The sequence below is a fragment of the Eutrema salsugineum genome, unplaced genomic scaffold (assembly GCF_000478725.1).
Source record: "Eutrema salsugineum unplaced genomic scaffold, Eutsalg1_0 scaffold_13, whole genome shotgun sequence".
NCBI classification, from domain to species: Eukaryota; Viridiplantae; Streptophyta; class Magnoliopsida; order Brassicales; family Brassicaceae; genus Eutrema; species Eutrema salsugineum.
This window is the reverse complement of record NW_006256885.1, coordinates 3,524,444-3,541,343: the sequence shown is the minus strand read 5'-3', so window position 1 is coordinate 3,541,343 and position 16,900 is coordinate 3,524,444. Positions and strand designations below refer to the sequence as shown.

The following is a 16,900-nucleotide window of genomic DNA, read 5'->3' as shown; positions in this document are numbered from 1 at the left end:
TTAGCTGTAATTATTATTAGTTTATCGTAAGCAAATATTAAATCATTTAAATGACAAAACACAGGAAAGGCAAGTTTGAAGTGTCCTTTTGCCACATCAGGGATTCTCAGATACTAAAACTAGCATTCTGCTTTTGCGTGTCTGTGAAGTCAGATTTAACCCATAAACAAAATCGATAGAAATAAGAAAAGGTTTTCGAAAAGTTAATAAGAAAAGGTAAAATACTTTGAAAGATATATACAAGACACACTTTTCTCATTCACAATACCAGAGTGAGACAGAGAAACGGAGAGAGAGACGAGGTAGTAGAAAGTGAAGAGGTTTTGAGTGAGATAGAAGAAGAAGAAGTTGAAGGAGAGAGAGAGAGATAGAGAGAGAGAGAGAGATGGGTAGGAACAGAGGTTTTGATCGGATTAAAGATGAACGAAAGGACTTGAGCTTTTTCAAGATTTTTCAGAGTGCAGATTTATCCTCTGAATGCATGGTAACTTTGTTCTAAACCTCATCTTATCCTTAACTTTGTGATTTTCTTGATAGCTTCATTTCAAAAGTGGAAACTTTTCGTTTTTTTTTTCTAAATCTTTCTTGTGTTTAAGGGGCTTAAAGCAAAGGTTTTATCTTTTGGTCGCTTTTGAAAGACTAAATCTGCTGGATCTCTAATATCTTTACGTTTCTTTATGTTTGAAACGTTAAATCTGGTGGTATCTGGTGTTTATTGGGTTTGAACTGTTGAATCTTTAGGTGCACTGTGTTTAACAAAGTTGAATCTTGTTAGCTTGGCTTGAAAATTTACAATCTTCTGGTTGTCTTGTTGTGTTCATGAAAGGTTTAATCTTTTCACTACTTTGTCTAGTTAAATAAGTTTCTTCATTTGTTCACTGCTTTTCTTTGTTCTGCTTTCAAAAAACATAAAGCTGTGCCCTCTCTGTCTGTATGTTCAGATCTTTCCTCTTGTGATTTTCTCGAATTTTTGTGCTATAATTGTTTGTGATTAGACCAACTGCGAAATAATGAAATTTTAGCCTTCAAATCTTTGATGTTGTAATTTACATTCTTTATTGTATGTTCGTTCAAAACAGAGAGCGATTCCTTACAACTTCATGAAAGGACTCTCTAACAAAGACTTCTCCTACAAGATGGTGATAAGAGCGCAATGGGGAAGCTCATGGGAAGTAGAAGTCTCCAAGAACCCAAGGTTCTACTACATAGAGAAGCCCGGATGGAACCAGTTTGTAAGCGACCTTGCCTTGGGAGACAACGAGTTTGTTACCTTCACTCACAAAGGGAAAATGTGCTTCAATGTCAACATCTACCAGCAGGATGGCAAGGAGCTTGTCATGCCTCCGACAATGGCTCCTTCTAGTAAGCTTTGTGTTTAGCGCTTTATGAAACAGAGAAGATGGAGAAGAAGACTAACCAATTCTTTACTTTGGTGATGAAAACAGGTGGGATCAAGAAAGAACAAGGCGAGAGCAGCCACGCAGACGTGAAGAAGGAAGTTGAAACAGGTGAATCTATGGGAGGAGAAGAGCTCAAAGTCAGAAAGAAAAAATCTGAGGAATCCAAAACATACAAGAAGATGAAGAGCAAGAATGTGGTGAATTCGGTAGAAATAGGTGAATCTTCAAGAGGAGTTGAGCACAAGGTTATAAAGAAGAACGCTGAGAAAGCCAAAACATCCAAGAAGAGGGAGATCACGAGCTGTAAAGTGAAGAATGGTGTTCCAGAATTCACAATCACCATAAGGAAATCATACCTCAAGTTCCTGGTAAGATTTATATATACCAATATGATTCGACAATTATACAATATACACAGTACACACAGTCTCTGTATCGATGATATGTGAATATCTTACTTTTTTATCAGTCAATCCCAAAGCGTTTTGGGGAGGAGCATATCCCTAATGAGTCTATGATCTTCACGATACATCACTCGAAAGGGAGCGGCTCATGGAGGGTGCTTTGCCTAGTGAGGGAGGCTCGGACAGTTTTCTCAAGCGGATGGTCGAAACTGGCACGAGAGTACCCTCTACTGGTCGGTGACAAGTGCACTTTGAAGCTCATCAAACCCACCGAGCTTCTCCTAATCTCCAAGAAGGCCAGGGAGAATATCTCTATGATTGGTTGATAAATGAATGCCAAGTGTCTTGTTTATGAAATTAGTCTCGAGACTTTGACTTGATTTATGTGTTTATGACATTTTTCCTGTGTTTCAGTATTATCAACCTTCTGCCTGAATGACAAAATAGTTAATGCCTTGACGTCTCGTTTAGCAAAGACAATAGAAGGCATGCTTGTCTACAACAAAGTTTGTTGTATAACTTGTAACTACTGTGGTCAGGTTTAATTCCTTTTTCTGTAAAATATAGATTGATAAATACACATTTACAATATTGAAAAGAAAATACAGTTGGTCCAAAACTCAAAACGAGTCTATTTTTATTAGGAGGTGAAGTAATTTTTTACCCATTAACAGATAAGGATGCACTCATAGACAACATACAAGTCGCACAACAGTTTAAAACAAAAAAAAGAGCGAGACAAATTACGACACAAGAAACACAAATCTTAGAATATACAAAGCTCAGGTGTGAGCCTTCACGACGGTCACAGGGCATGCCACGTTGTTCACAACATGGTTGCTAACACTTCCCATTATCATCCTGCAAAAAAAAAAAAAATCAATACTTTTTCAATGTGTGTAATTTATTTCGATTTGTTTGGTTTCCACTTCAAGCCAGGTCTGAGATGTTGAAAAATGTGGAAAAGGGAGAGAATTCTGTACCTCTTAAGGCCACCAAGGCCTCGGTTACCGATGACAAGGCTTGAGAGAGGAATCTGTTCAACTGCTTCACTTATCTTCTCACGAGGATCTCCCCAATATATCTTCATCACTACTGTAATCTGCTCATGTTTCACAACAGTTGATCATTAGTTAAATCTGTTAGGAAAGTTTCATTTATTCGATAGTAAAGTCCCACACAATACACCTCAAACGCGGAATAAAGGTCAAAATGATTTGTTCTCAACCACCAGAGGCAGACAATTGTTTGTTTTTTTTCCAATTCATCAGGACTCTTAAACTATTTACAATTGAAAAATCACTAAATCATAAACTTGGCGTTCGAATTCTAGTATAGTTTTGTAATTAGACTTTTAGGAAAGTTTATGGTTTTAAGTTGCAGAAAGGGTTTATGGACTCTTCTAGCAACCTTTGAAGAAATATGCATCCAAAAGGGAAACAAGAAGCATACCGATTTCATCCTAGAGGCTGTGTTGGCAATGTCAAGAGTTTCAGCATCTGGCTTCACTCCATACTTCTTCATCACAGCAGCATCAGAGAATTCACTCAGCGGAATCAGAGCTGAAATGTTTACAACAGAAAACCAGAGTCAAAACAAGAACAAGATCCATTCTAGTGATACACGAACATCAAACCGTAACTGGGAAAACAACAATTAAAGATGACCAAGAAGAAGCAATAGGCTTCATCATGTTCCAGAGAAATGAAGAGAGAGAGTTAATAAAAACACAATCAAATAATACCTACTGAAACAGATTCTTGATTTAACAGAAGAAAAAAAAAAACGAAAGACGAATCGAAGTCAAACGATGGCAGAGTAAGTTTCAAGTTCCGTCAAAACAGAGATTTTGCAAGATCGGATAAAGGCTAAACGAAGTAGTAACTGAAAACCCCTAAACCGACACCGATCGCGATTTCTATAAAACACCAAGGCGTTTCTGTCCTTAAATCTCCAGGAAAGAAAAAGGAGCAACAAAAAAAAAAAAAGAATTTGAGCCGAAATAATCAAATCTTACGTGATCCAACGGTCTCCCAGAGCTGCATCTCGCCTTCCTCGTAATGCATATCATGAGCGACGCAGATGAGAATAAGATAATCACCCTCGCGAACAGCGTTGTCGATCGCCCAGCTCAGAGCCTTCTTGCTGCACTCCGAGAAATCCACCGCCACTCCGATTCTCCGACCACCACTCTCCGCCATACTCTCTCTCTTCTCTCTCTTCTCTCTGTATGAACACCTTTTTCAAAGAAAGCTGATTCTCTCTCTCTCTCTCTCTGTGCAAACTCAGCGCCACTCAAGACAAATGGTGTTGGTCGGAAAAGACTAGACTAGTGAGATTATATCAACGGTTCTTATCTCTGTAACGCTGTCCCTATGATCTGTACACTTCCTGACCGTTGGATAGATTCGAAGACGATCGCAGCCTTAGAATTAGAACAGCTCACAAAGCAGTGGTGAATAAAATATCTTCACGGAGAAAATGTAGCGGTCCCACCCTTTTTAGAAACCAAAACAAAACAGACATCAAGCCACGTACTCAATTCATAACAGCATCTCGACTAATTTAACACGGTCAGATTCTGTTCTTCTTTTTTAATCATCATGACAACAACAAAAAAAACAAAAATTAAAAAAAGTAGAACCCAATGAGATCTTTCAATAATGGTAGTTTAAATCTTGAGAGCGCGGGTAATTTCCCAGCAAGCCGCCTCCGTCTCATGAGACAACCGATGGCCGGAACCCAAATTCCGGCTACCGCTGTTTTCGGCTAAAGCCACAAGGAACCACTCGTTCTCCAATGAAGATGGATACATTAGCTGATCATCCTGAAACCCATTATACATTAGCTGATTTAATGGATTTTACTGCCATAAAATAACAACTTTTAAGTACCAAACATACACAAAGAGATTTGGTTTGTTACCTCAGGGAGCTCACAGAATTCGTCAGGGGAAATCTGGAGTATAGCTGATGCGGACTGACCCGTACACCACGCGTATAGTTTGGTTTCCTCGTCTGCGAGAGTTATCATTACGTGGAAAGTTCTCACTACTTCTGATCCTGCGTTACTGTTGCAGCTTACTCGGCAGAAGCTACAATGCAGATTTCCTCCATGTGATGAAGAAGATGATGATGATTCTTCATCTATGAAATGGCCGCAAATGCTGTGCGATAATCTCGTGTTGATGTTATGGCATTGGTCAATCTCATCCAGCTTAACCCGACAAATCTGTCCAAAAAAAGAATATAAATGAGATGCACAAAGGAAAACCTATGTATAAAGTTCTGTGAAATCATTTGGAAACTAAGACGTACGTTAATTTCAGGTTTTCTCTGTTTTGAGATTTGGGAGAGGGTAGAGATTCTGTGAAGACAAGAAGAGCTCAGAAATGCAGGCAAGCAGCTAAGGTTGATGAACGTAGCTTTCTCGTCCTTCTCGTGCCATGACACCTCAAGGCTGCTCAACCAAACAAGAACTCCATTAATCTTTAGGCTAAAGCAATAAAGTGAAAAACCAATTCCCTTTTTGATAAGGCTTTTCGTTCATGTTTGAGCTTAATTAGTTCCCCAATTAATAGCGATGGATGAGTATAGCTCTAAGTTTCAAGAGAGATGCTTACCAATTCTCTCTTGTGCTTCTACAGGATAATCCAGAAACGTAAACGACATGACCAAGTCCTAACCTTCCCAACGACCTGGAAATCATACCCAGAAAAAAAAACAACTCATAAAACAGAATGTTAGAGGCTCCAAATTGCTATTTGGATGTCGTTTCAGAATTCATGATACCAGTAACTATTAAAGTGAAGCCTAGCCCATATTGCTCCAGTTGTGTCCTCAATTTTCAAACAAAAGACCACTCTTGTGGCATTTGGATCATGGAAGATATCTGTTACAACGCCATAGAGACTAATGCCAGTGGTTTTGTCGCGAATCTCTGTTATAATCGTCTGCAGAACTTCAACCAAGGAGAGGTATATTAGTAGATGCAGCAAAGCAATATACTCTCATACAACCATCCTAACTACGTTATGGCCCTCTGACAACTTTACAAAGATCAATCAATTACCATACCCATGAAGCTAACTTGCAAGGGAAAAGAGCCTCTAGATTGATAAACCTCAGTTAATATCATGCTTGAAGAAATAGGAACATAACTTCTACTCACCCGAAAAGGATAATTACTGAAGTCTATAGAACCCTCGGCATCACGAGGCAATGTCACCTGCGAAACTCCTACTGAACCAAGCAGTTTAGATCCTTGACACTGATTTTGGGATAATGATACACAAACCTGAAGAACAAACAAGTTGGTGATATCAAAAATCATGTAAAAATCTAAACCAAAAAAAAGAGCAATAAATAGTCCATCTACCATTTCCTCTTGTAAGGTTGACGGCACTAGATAGAGATGTGTTGCGCTACCATATTCAAGGCAGAATTCATCCTTTCCATCCATTGCACTCTCTTCGAGACTAGAAATATAAGGCCTCTCAAGCCCGAGCACACTTCCCACACTGAAAACGAATTTAAAAAAAAAAAATGAATTGGTAAAAAAAAGTTAAGATAGAAGCACCTAGCCAGGATCTTACCTCATAAGGTTTGCCACGATGACTTGTTCGCCCCACAAGATAAATTTCAACCTAGCGCCGTCACCATCTACAAGTGAAATTTGCCTTCTATGCGCAGTACTAAACTGGAGTTCAGATTCCAGAGGACCTATCGATTCAATCCTGCACTCAAACCAAGAGGGGAAGTTGCAATCTTGCTTTAGCGTTAAAAGCCAATAGAAGTTTAGTCAAGGTACCCATTGAATCTCTCACAACATATTCTTCGTAGATCTTTTTTTGATGAGAACTTTGCACATCTTTCTACAAATTCACTATGAAATCGCAAAACTTGGAATGATACTGCCAGTCACTACTTCGAAAAGGTTTTGATCTGATAATCTAATCACTGTATTAATGTTTGAAGTTTCTGGAACGTGTTTGCAACCAGGCATGTGAGTGGTAAGTTACTTTACCAAGACCAGTACTGAGTGATATTACACGCAGGTATAATTCTCTTACCTGGCATACAAAGAGTATGAAGTTCCATTGTTGAAAGCATCAAGAGAAACAGATGAGAAAGTATCCGAACAAAATTGAGCTGCTATGAGGATTGCATCATCATCTTCGTCCTACAGTAGTTGAGAGTCAGGTAAAGACTAAACCATTACTCTCCAAATAAAAATTTATATGAAGATTGCGATGTGTTAGAGTTAGAACTAACTCAATGCAAATCCAAGACTGCATTTCTAATTATTCTCTCAAAAGATTGACTAAAAACACAACCTCATCTAGCAAAATGACGAGATATTCTGTTGGAAGTAACCGTGGAGTGCCACATCCTTCTCTAGCGGTACGAAGGTGGCATCCAGTGACCAAAACCTCTCTGCCTTTCCTAAGAATCCCATTTGGTGTTTCCACCAACTCATAATATCTACGCAACAAGTATAAAAAGCTTATAAGAATCTCTATACAGTCATCATAAACAGGCACTCAAATTCATCCCTATACGAGATTATGATTCATTACCTCCGATGTAGATAGAGATCAATAGTGTTGGAGCTCCAGAAATCCCCGAGTGTAAGCATGAATATGTTTGTACCTGAAACAATCATGTTTGAATTTGATAAACCACCTATTTGGTACACTGGAAATGAAAATGCTAACAGGAGTTTTTGCTAGATAATACCAGGAAGAACATCGGCTTTGATAATAACAGCTTCCAAAACGCTGTTCATGGACAAAAAATTCTTCTCGTAAATCGAGTCTATTGTGACAGTATTAGCGAGCCTTCTTCTTATTCCGTGACTCTTTTTCATCTGATCTATAAGTTCCGGCTTCCTCTTTGACATTCCTGGTTTGTTTTGCTCATGCCATGCCTACAACAAACAAACATTCAATGATAAACAATTCATACATTTCAGAGTACAGATTATAAAATCACAATCGAGAAACATCGAGATGGAAGTAGGAGAGCGTGGAAGCACCTGAGAGAGATCAGACAACAGAATCGCGGCAGTGACACCGCTCGAATAAGCGGTACAGGTTTTCAAGATACGCGACGCGACCCAGCCCCAACCCGGACCGCTAGCCTCAGCCGTGGCTTCGCTGGGATCCTTCTTGCTCTCCTCGGCATCCTCGATTTCGTCTTCTTCCGGTGAAATCACAGCTCTGGCATAGTCGATGAACGCCAGGAAAGGGTCTTCTACTTCTTCAATGAGCGAGCCTCCGTTTGTATCTCCCATCTCAGAGCTCTGAATTGCCGGATTCAAAACCCTAGATTTGCCGTTACTGAAATTGCCGGGGTTTTAATTGGATTCAGGGACATTCCATTAGTTGTGCTTTCGCGGGGATTTTAATTTTAAAATTAATATTGAAATAGACACAATTTTCCTCACATAATGCTATGACCTATGAGTGGGTAAGGAACAAAAAAAAAAAACATGAAACCGTGATAACTTAAAAAAAGGTTCGAATTATCTTTGATCAATTTTTTTTTCGGAAGTTCATAATGTATGTGAAATCTGAAACAGGTCAAATAGGATAATCAGCTGAAGAAAGAAACATCAAGTTGATTTTTCTATTAAGAATCTTCCATAATCTTTTTACAAAATTTATATTTTTAAAATGGGAGTATAAGCAATTTTGTTGCTGCCCTTCAATTCTTCAAAATTATACATGGACCCCTTCATCTTTACACTCCTAATAAATCACCCCACCTTTTTTTCAGGCACCACTTGTTCTCCCTCTAATGAATCTCCCTAACCTCTGAGAATCAAGATTAACATCTAGCTTCGACGGATCCAACGATAGTTTCTCGCGTAAAAACGCATCGAGATTAAATCCACTCCCGGTTTCAGTATCCTCGCGTCCCACAGGGCTTCCTGGTTGCTGATTGGACTGGCTATCTTTAGCACCACCCATGTTTCTAAGAGTATCATTTAACCGGTTGTTGTCATTGTTCTGACCAAAGTTCAAAAGCCTTTTAACGGTGTCTAAAGCCGGGTCAATGATGTCTAAGAAACCCGTGACCCACGTAGCATCATCAACGACCTCCGTGCGCTGTTTTGAAATGAAGAAGAAGCCATCAACAGATGAATAGTAACTCTAATAGAAGATCCTGCTAGAAATCAAGAATGTGTAGAAGAGCTTACTTGTTGGAAATAGAGGTTGCGGATTTCCTCAGCACGCTCGGAGTCTCCTTGGTCTTCCTCAAGTTTTGCCCATGTCATCCATGTAACGTAGCTTTGTGAGTTGATGTTCAGTGATGCTCGGAACAATCTTCTTGCTGCTGATAGGTTTCCTGCTCTCTGCTCTAGAACTCCCCACGCCTATCAGACACAAACGTTTGTTTCCGCATCCACCATATATGTTAATGTTTTAGCAAATTCTCCAGCTAGTTAAGTTTATGTATCTAACACGTTAGTAGTTGATACTGAATAAATCTTATGCCTCGCTTTTTCAATGTGTTCATTCGCTGAGATGCACAACGAGATGCACTTTCAGTAGTTATTAGTTATACCTGTAGACAACGAGATGCACTTTCAGTAGTTGCATCAATGGAAAGAGCTCTTTGGTAAAGTTCTCTAGCTGTTGATGTGTTTCCTTCTTTCCACTCCATCCAACCCCAAGCCTACGCCACAATACACTTTATTAATCATTTCCTCTTCCATACTCGATTATGAAGACTCTTAATTAGATAGCCAGATAGAACTCGGTAAAACTAAGGTCTACTAAGTGAATGGTCAAGTTTCTGTAGAACTTACCATCACCTAAAGTTAAAACTTAAAAGCATATAAACCAAAACTATTCGACCAGATCCCATGCTATGTTTGAATCTCGAATACTTACAATCCAAACAGGTTGATGTCTAGGATCAAGCTCTGACGCTCTCCTTAGTAAAGCCCTGGCAAGATTAGCAGACGAGTGTTTGTACTCCAGTAAACCAAGGGACTGAAGGAGAACAGGGTCTCTAGGATTTAACGCGTGACCTATCTTCAGGAGCTTTCTTCCACGCTCAACATTACCTACTCCAGCCTCAAACACCCCCCACACGTGCCAAGCAAATCTGTTTTTGGGGCTTGCTTGAACAGCTTTCTGTGAAAAAGGAAAGGCATGTTCACAACCTGAAGCTTTCATATGTAGCCCAATGGCTTAACAGGCACTCAAGTCATTCCTGGGATGTATATACAGCCTTCACTGTTTTGACCTCTTTGTGACTGGGAAATAGAAAAGAGAATGAAGGAGTTACCTCAAAAAGCATTCTAGCAGCTGGGAATCTTTCCTGCTGTATCTCCAACTGTGCCCATGCCTATTTATAAAAGTGAACATGTAACAAGAAAAGAGAAGATCATTCAGAATATTTTCTAACCTCTAATTACAGTCCACCTTTAGAAACTGAATCCTGATAAAGACAGGGGAGGCTAGAATTTGGTTCCGTGAAAACCGTAGTTTCATGGCATTCTCATTTTACACATTCATCTTTAGTGATTTATCCTAAGATACACTTTTCTGGAATAGCATTGTCCTAATTCTTATGACAAACCTGCTTGATGATGCAAAACACTTACCAACCAACTCGCACAGCTCTTCGAATTGGATATGGTAGCCTGCTTGAACAGGTACCTTGCTTGTTCATACCGACTAGCTTTTGCCTCCAACAAGGCAAGTGTTTGGTAGATATACTCATTTCGTCCGCAAAACTTGAGGCCTTTGGCGAGCAGATTCCTCGCTTTACTAATATTTCCTTGTTTTATCTCCAGGTTTGCCCATCCATGCCAGGCTGCTACATGCTTCTTGTCAGCCACCGTAGCTGCATCAAACAATTCTCTTGCTCTTCGTACATTTCCCAATCTGTTTTCCAGGACAGCCCAGCACTGTTTTCAAGATTAAATTTTGTTAATAGTGCAGGAGACAACATTGCATGAGAAAGACACAGGGTTGTTGTCTTCAAGTAAAATCTATCAACCAAATGGTTTCCAAACTCATGGACTTAAAGACGTAACAAAGACGAAGCCATAGAGAACCTGCCAAATGTAGGCATTCTCTCCTTGTGTAGCTTGACACCCTTTCTCGTACACGATTCTTGCTTCGGCCAACTTCGATTGTTTGTTCAGTATCTTCCCCAATGCCACGTACGGTCTCCCATCCTCTGGCCAGTAAGCTATGCACTTAAAATCCAACAAGACAGGATTAGATTCAGAAGATGTCTACTTGCTACATTTCCCTCTCTTCAACAAGCTAAACCATCCATTATACTAATCTAACATTGTAAGGATCATCATAACCTGAGAACCAATCTCTAATTTCATCTTACATAGTGACTGTTGGAACAAGTAGAATTGCATGATCCTGACTTAAAAGGCAGAAGAAAGCGATGTTACCTTCTCCAGAATCTTCTCAGCGTCTTTGTATCTGAAATTCCTCGCTAGAACCTTAGCCCTGTACAGAGATAGATCGAGATTGACCGAGAGCGGCTTCTCTTGAGCCCTTGCAACAGCCGCCGCTGATGACGACGACGACGACTCCGATCTCTCCGGCTCAAATATCGGCATCTTCTTCGCTATTTTACTCAGACCGGCATCGATCCTCGCCGGATACTTTTTGCCCCCTTCCACACTAGATTCCTTATCGGAATTCTCCAACATCGGCCGTCGAACTACAAGTACTCCCTCCTCCGCATTAGATTCCTCGCCTTCGACATTCGGAGATTTCTTTTGAGACGAAACGACTGAAGAAGATCTGTCGACGACTGCACACAGAAACGTGTGCTTAGATGATTGACCGGAGATTCCATGTGTTCCGATATGGATCTTCACTGGTAATTTACAGAGATTCTCAGGGATTTGAGAGGGAGCTAAGAATAATAGAGAGAATGAAGAAGTGTTGGCCGGAGAAGGTGAAGAAGACGACGAAGTCGGCACCAAGAAGTGCATTGTTTCAAAAAAAAATAGCTTTTAACTGATAAAACCGTTCATGGAGGAGACGAGGAAAAGCTAGGCGGGCTCGAGAAAGAAGACTGGAAGGGTGATTTGGTAATTGCGTGGATAATACTACCGGTGTAAAATCCGGCCACGTTGCTAGCGCTTTTGGATGGCTTAGCTGAATTGGATTTCACTGACACGTGGTAATCTCTTATTGGTTAAAAGCGCTGAGGTCGATTCTTAGCCAAAGAAGTAGTATACTGTACACTCCAGTGCGGATAGGTGCATGATTAAGTTTGTAGTCATCCAATCATATCTCGTCAGGACCAAAACAAGAGGTCATGGGCATGCAGCGTTTGCTCACTATACAGTATACAGAGTTACAGACCCCCTGATTGACTATGCACTATTTTTCCTTTTATATATACAACTAATAAAAATTAATATTTACAATTGCGTCTGTATATCATTTTTGTCGTCATATATACTAAAATGTTTTATGGAATAAGACCATTTCTAATAGGTTGTTGAAAACAGTGTGAGTTCTCAAAACAATAATATAAAATGAAATCAAGTACAAAATGGAAAAAAGAATCTTTAAATGCATAAAGAGAAGTTCTGAAACAAGAGACTTTGGATATCTTCTCTCTCATTTTAAAAGCTTCTATAATATTTAATTATTATTTTTTATACATATAATATAAAGAGTTTCTTCTAAAATCCTTCCATTTGAGTTGGTCTAATGTCCAAAAACAGTGGTAGCTGGATTATATAATAGAGCTCGAAAGCAAACACAAGAAAAGGAAAATGATTTAATAAAAACAACACGAACATACACGGAAAAAAAAAAAAGAGAAGACAAAAACAGTGACTAAACGTGAAACTGTGACGCGGCCCAAAATATCTTTCTGCAAGGCACCCTTAATTTTCATGCACACAAATTTTCTACGTCAGTCATATTTCTATCTTTTCTGCTGCTATTTTTTATATTATATGTATGTTCTTTTTATTATTGATTGAACGCTTTTGTTCTTTTTATAAGGAAAATAATTGTACGTTAATGGGGTATAGAATCACCTAATATTCCAAATTCATCTCTACGACTTTTAAGATTTTGTCGTTTTGGACACCTCGTATCAATTAGAAGTTATACGACTAGTAGATGATAGCATATATATCAGCATTGAGACTGTTCAGTGAGCTCCGGTTTTATTTTTTATTCTTTTTGGTATAGCCGGTTTACATAATGACAAAAGGTTAATTTTCGTCGTGTATATCAGTATATACATTATGCAAATATATTAATTGTTCAATGAGAAGACAGTATTTATTCGGTAACACACATTTGTTACTTCCACAGTTTCTACCTAAAGAATTGCTTGCATACTTTCTCGATTAACAACAAAACAATTACTATAGAAGCTTGTACATAACGATGCATTACAGATATGGAAATACTATACCAAACTATATATAATTAAATCCTTATGTACGTACCTACGAGAATCTGTGTGTAAAAGAAGAGTTAAAAACAAGTTTCTCATATCAGTAATATGTCAAATTTAATATGTCACGAAAACGAATTGAAACCAAACAAAAGTTGTACGATTTGAATTGCGGTATTGATGATGCGAGTTAGATTCGATTAAATTTTGAGATGTCCTTATAGATTCGACCACTCCAGGGGCTACCACGCGCCAAGGGCCCAGAGGCCACGTGCGCGCACTAGAGAGAATAAAGCATAGCCCACGTGATATTGGGCCAAAATCTTGGACCTTTCTCTCTCAGAAAACGACAAGCCAAAGTTTGGGGTTAAATTGATCATAGTAAAGTTTTTTGGGGTGATTTTCTGAAAGTACGACAACATACATAATTATTGTAAAGTGGACGCAATATCAGAAAAAGTTATTAAAAAAAAACGATGGAGAAAGAAAGCCAATCAGGAAGACGACAAGACACTCGCTGACTCTCTCTCTCTCTTTCTCACAGACACACATTTGCCCTCTCTGCTTCATTTAATTGGTTTCCGTAACCCAATTTCTACCTTTTGATAACTATTTTTTTTTTGGGTCGTCATTTTACCTTTTGATATTTAATTCCTCTTATCTCCGATCCCAAGTTCCCATTTTCTTCCCCTCGAAATCTCACCCGTTTTCTCGAGAAAATTCAAAGTATATGAGTGGAGAGAACTCTGAATTTAGCTCTGGAAAGTCATGTGCGAGTCCACCAGAACCTCTCGGTTTCAATTTTCAGCATAATATGGAGAATAATTCTCCCCAAAATTTCTCTTTTTTCTTTCTTTTTATGTAATCTGACATAATCTCGAGAATTCCCCTCCACCATTTTTCTATGTTATGGAGCTGAGAAAATCTTCAATCAACAGCTGCCCGATGAAAAATTCCTCTCCGTTCACTACTTGCCGTCGATGAGGAGCTCCAGATTTCAAATACCCATGATTGAGGCCTAATTACTCTGTCACTCGAGGCAATTAGCTCGAGGCAATTCGGGGAAAATTCTTCTTTTGGAAACTGGAACACGAACAGGCTCCAAAAAAGGAAAATTTAACATGGTTTCCGGAGGAAACAGCGGCAGTGGTCCTGGCCGTGCTGAAGAAGCAGCGTCCTCAAGTCACCGCAGTCTCCACACAACAACTCATAATAACCGGAGAGAACAAGCTCAATCTTCGGGTACAAAATCTCTTAGGCCGCAAAATCAGCCTCAGAGCCACACAGATTCAATGAGCAAAGCTATCCAGCAGTACACCGTCGACGCGAGACTCCATGCCGTCTTCGAACAGTCCGGCGAGTCCGGCAAGTCGTTCGACTACTCACAGTCCCTCAAAACGACGACGTACGGATCCTCTGTACCTGAACAGCAGATCACGGCGTATCTCTCCAGGATCCAGCGAGGAGGCTACATCCAGCCCTTCGGATGTATGATCGCCGTCGACGAATCCACCTTCAGAATCATCGGCTACAGCGAAAACGCGCGGGAAATGCTAGGGCTTACGCCTCAATCCGTTCCTAGCCTCGAGAAGCCGGAGATTCTAGCGATGGGAACGGATGTGCGCTCTCTCTTCACGGCGTCGAGCTCAATTCTCCTCGAGCGTGCGTTCGTGGCTCGAGAAATCACGCTGCTGAATCCGGTTTGGATCCACTCGAAGAACACTGGTAAACCCTTTTACGCAATTCTCCATAGAATCGATGTTGGGGTCGTCATCGATTTAGAGCCAGCTCGAACCGAAGATCCAGCGCTTTCGATTGCCGGAGCAGTCCAATCGCAGAAACTCGCGGTTCGCGCGATTTCACAGCTACAGTCGCTTCCCGGTGGAGACATTAAGCTTCTCTGTGACACTGTTGTGGAAAGCGTCAGAGACTTAACTGGATACGACCGTGTAATGGTCTACAAGTTTCATGAAGATGAGCACGGAGAAGTTGTCGCCGAGAGTAGACGAGACGATTTAGAGCCTTACATCGGTCTACATTACCCGGCAACTGATATTCCTCAAGCGTCACGGTTCTTGTTCAAGCAGAACCGTGTCCGTATGATCGTAGATTGCCACGCCACGCCGGTTCTTGTGGTCCAAGACGATAGGCTCACTCAATCTATGTGTTTGGTTGGTTCTACTCTCAGGGCTCCTCACGGATGTCACTCTCAGTATATGGCTAACATGGGATCGATTGCGTCTTTAGCAATGGCGGTTATAATAAACGGCAATGAAGATGACGGAAGCAATGTCGCTGGTGGGAGAAACTCGATGAGGCTTTGGGGTTTAGTCGTTTGCCATCACACCTCTTCTCGCTGCATACCGTTTCCTCTAAGGTATGCTTGCGAGTTTCTAATGCAGGCATTTGGTTTACAGTTAAACATGGAATTGCAATTAGCGTTGCAAATGTCAGAGAAACGTGTTTTGAGAACGCAGACACTGTTATGCGATATGCTTCTTCGTGACTCGCCTGCTGGAATTGTTACACAGAGTCCTAGTATAATGGACTTAGTGAAATGTGACGGTGCGGCGTTTCTTTACCATGGAAAGTATTACCCGTTGGGTGTTGCTCCGACAGAAGCTCAGATAAAAGACGTTGTGGAGTGGTTGCTTGCGAATCACGCGGATTCAACTGGATTAAGCACAGATAGTTTAGGCGATGCAGGGTATCCCGGTGCAGCTGCGTTAGGGGATGCTGTGTGCGGTATGGCGGTTGCGTATATCACAAAAAGAGATTTTCTTTTCTGGTTCCGTTCTCATACTGCGAAAGAAATCAAATGGGGAGGTGCTAAGCATCACCCTGAGGACAAAGATGATGGGCAACGGATGCATCCTCGTTCTTCTTTCAAGGCTTTTCTTGAAGTTGTTAAGAGCCGCAGTCAACCATGGGAAACTGCGGAAATGGATGCGATTCACTCGCTCCAGCTTATTCTAAGAGACTCTTTTAAAGAATCTGAGGCAGCTTTGAACTCTAAGACTGCAGATGGTGCTGTTCAGTGTATGGCAGGAGAGCAGGGGATTGATGAGTTAGGTGCAGTTGCTAGAGAGATGGTTAGGCTCATCGAGACAGCAACTGTGCCGATATTCGCTGTGGACGCTGGAGGCTGCATCAATGGATGGAACGCTAAGATTGCGGAATTGACTGGTCTCTCGGTTGAAGAAGCCATGGGGAAGTCTCTGGTTTCTGATCTAATATACAAAGAGAATGAAGAAACTGTCGATAAACTCCTTTCTCGTGCGCTGAGAGGTATATTCAGTTCTCCAATTATGTTGTATCTGCGGTATAAATACAACTCGCGGTTATCTGATAAGTTTGTTGCATTTGGCAATCAATGCAGGGGAAGAAGACAAGAATGTGGAGGTAAAGCTGAAAACTTTCAGCCCTGAACTTCAAGGGAAAGCAGTTTTTGTGGTTGTAAATGCGTGTTCGAGTAAGGACTACTTGAACAACATTGTCGGCGTCTGTTTCGTCGGACAGGATGTTACTGATCAGAAAATCGTAATGGATAAATTCATCAACATACAAGGAGACTACAAGGCCATTGTCCATAGCCCTAATCCGCTGATTCCGCCAATCTTTGCGGCGGACGAGAACACGTGCTGCCTGGAGTGGAACACCGCGATGGAAAATCTCACGG

General features: G+C 40.6%; 5 protein-coding genes across 5 annotated transcripts in view; 2 read left to right on the top strand and 3 right to left on the bottom strand.

Annotated features, from left to right (window-relative positions):
- Window positions 1-385: 385 nt before the first annotated feature.
- Window positions 386-2,130, top strand: LOC18024448 (B3 domain-containing protein At3g17010). The gene is made up of 4 exons (XM_006406716.1): window positions 386-484; window positions 1,080-1,362; window positions 1,446-1,768; window positions 1,870-2,130. The coding sequence occupies exons 1-4, from the start codon at window positions 386-388 to the stop codon at window positions 2,128-2,130; spliced, it is 966 nt and encodes a 321-aa protein (XP_006406779.1).
- A 265-nt stretch (window positions 2,131-2,395) lies between these two features.
- Window positions 2,396-4,197, bottom strand: LOC18024447 (universal stress protein PHOS32). The gene is made up of 4 exons (XM_006406715.2): window positions 3,822-4,197; window positions 3,257-3,366; window positions 2,788-2,906; window positions 2,396-2,665 (listed from the first exon to the last, which is right to left on the bottom strand). Exons 1-4 carry the CDS (start codon window positions 4,003-4,005, stop codon window positions 2,587-2,589), a joined length of 492 nt encoding a protein of 163 aa, XP_006406778.1. The 5' UTR covers window positions 4,006-4,197; the 3' UTR covers window positions 2,396-2,586.
- A 132-nt stretch (window positions 4,198-4,329) lies between these two features.
- LOC18024446 lies at window positions 4,330-8,198 on the bottom strand. The gene is made up of 13 exons (XM_006406714.2): window positions 7,841-8,198; window positions 7,543-7,732; window positions 7,383-7,455; window positions 7,140-7,287; window positions 6,876-6,985; window positions 6,399-6,539; window positions 6,182-6,323; window positions 5,975-6,100; window positions 5,596-5,756; window positions 5,427-5,501; window positions 5,122-5,263; window positions 4,730-5,035; window positions 4,330-4,631 (listed from the first exon to the last, which is right to left on the bottom strand). Exons 1-13 carry the CDS (start codon window positions 8,096-8,098, stop codon window positions 4,476-4,478), a joined length of 2,028 nt encoding a protein of 675 aa, XP_006406777.1. The 5' UTR covers window positions 8,099-8,198; the 3' UTR covers window positions 4,330-4,475.
- Window positions 8,199-8,405: 207 nt separating this feature from the next.
- On the bottom strand, window positions 8,406-11,858 carry LOC18024445 (protein high chlorophyll fluorescent 107). The gene is made up of 8 exons (XM_006406713.2): window positions 11,237-11,858; window positions 10,880-11,023; window positions 10,424-10,729; window positions 10,105-10,164; window positions 9,705-9,950; window positions 9,376-9,486; window positions 9,008-9,184; window positions 8,406-8,915 (listed from the first exon to the last, which is right to left on the bottom strand). Exons 1-8 carry the CDS (start codon window positions 11,786-11,788, stop codon window positions 8,580-8,582), a joined length of 1,932 nt encoding a protein of 643 aa, XP_006406776.1. The 5' UTR covers window positions 11,789-11,858; the 3' UTR covers window positions 8,406-8,579.
- Window positions 11,859-13,835: 1,977 nt separating this feature from the next.
- The window catches only part of LOC18024443 (phytochrome B), a 4,869-nt gene continuing 1,804 nt past the window's right edge, over window positions 13,836-16,900 (top strand). Inside the window, exons 1-2 of the mRNA XM_006406711.2 lie at window positions 13,836-16,509; window positions 16,601-16,893. Coding sequence (XP_006406774.2) covers window positions 14,343-16,509; window positions 16,601-16,893 — 2,460 coding nt within the window. The 5' untranslated portion in view covers window positions 13,836-14,342. The remainder of the gene's footprint in view (window positions 16,510-16,600; window positions 16,894-16,900) is intronic.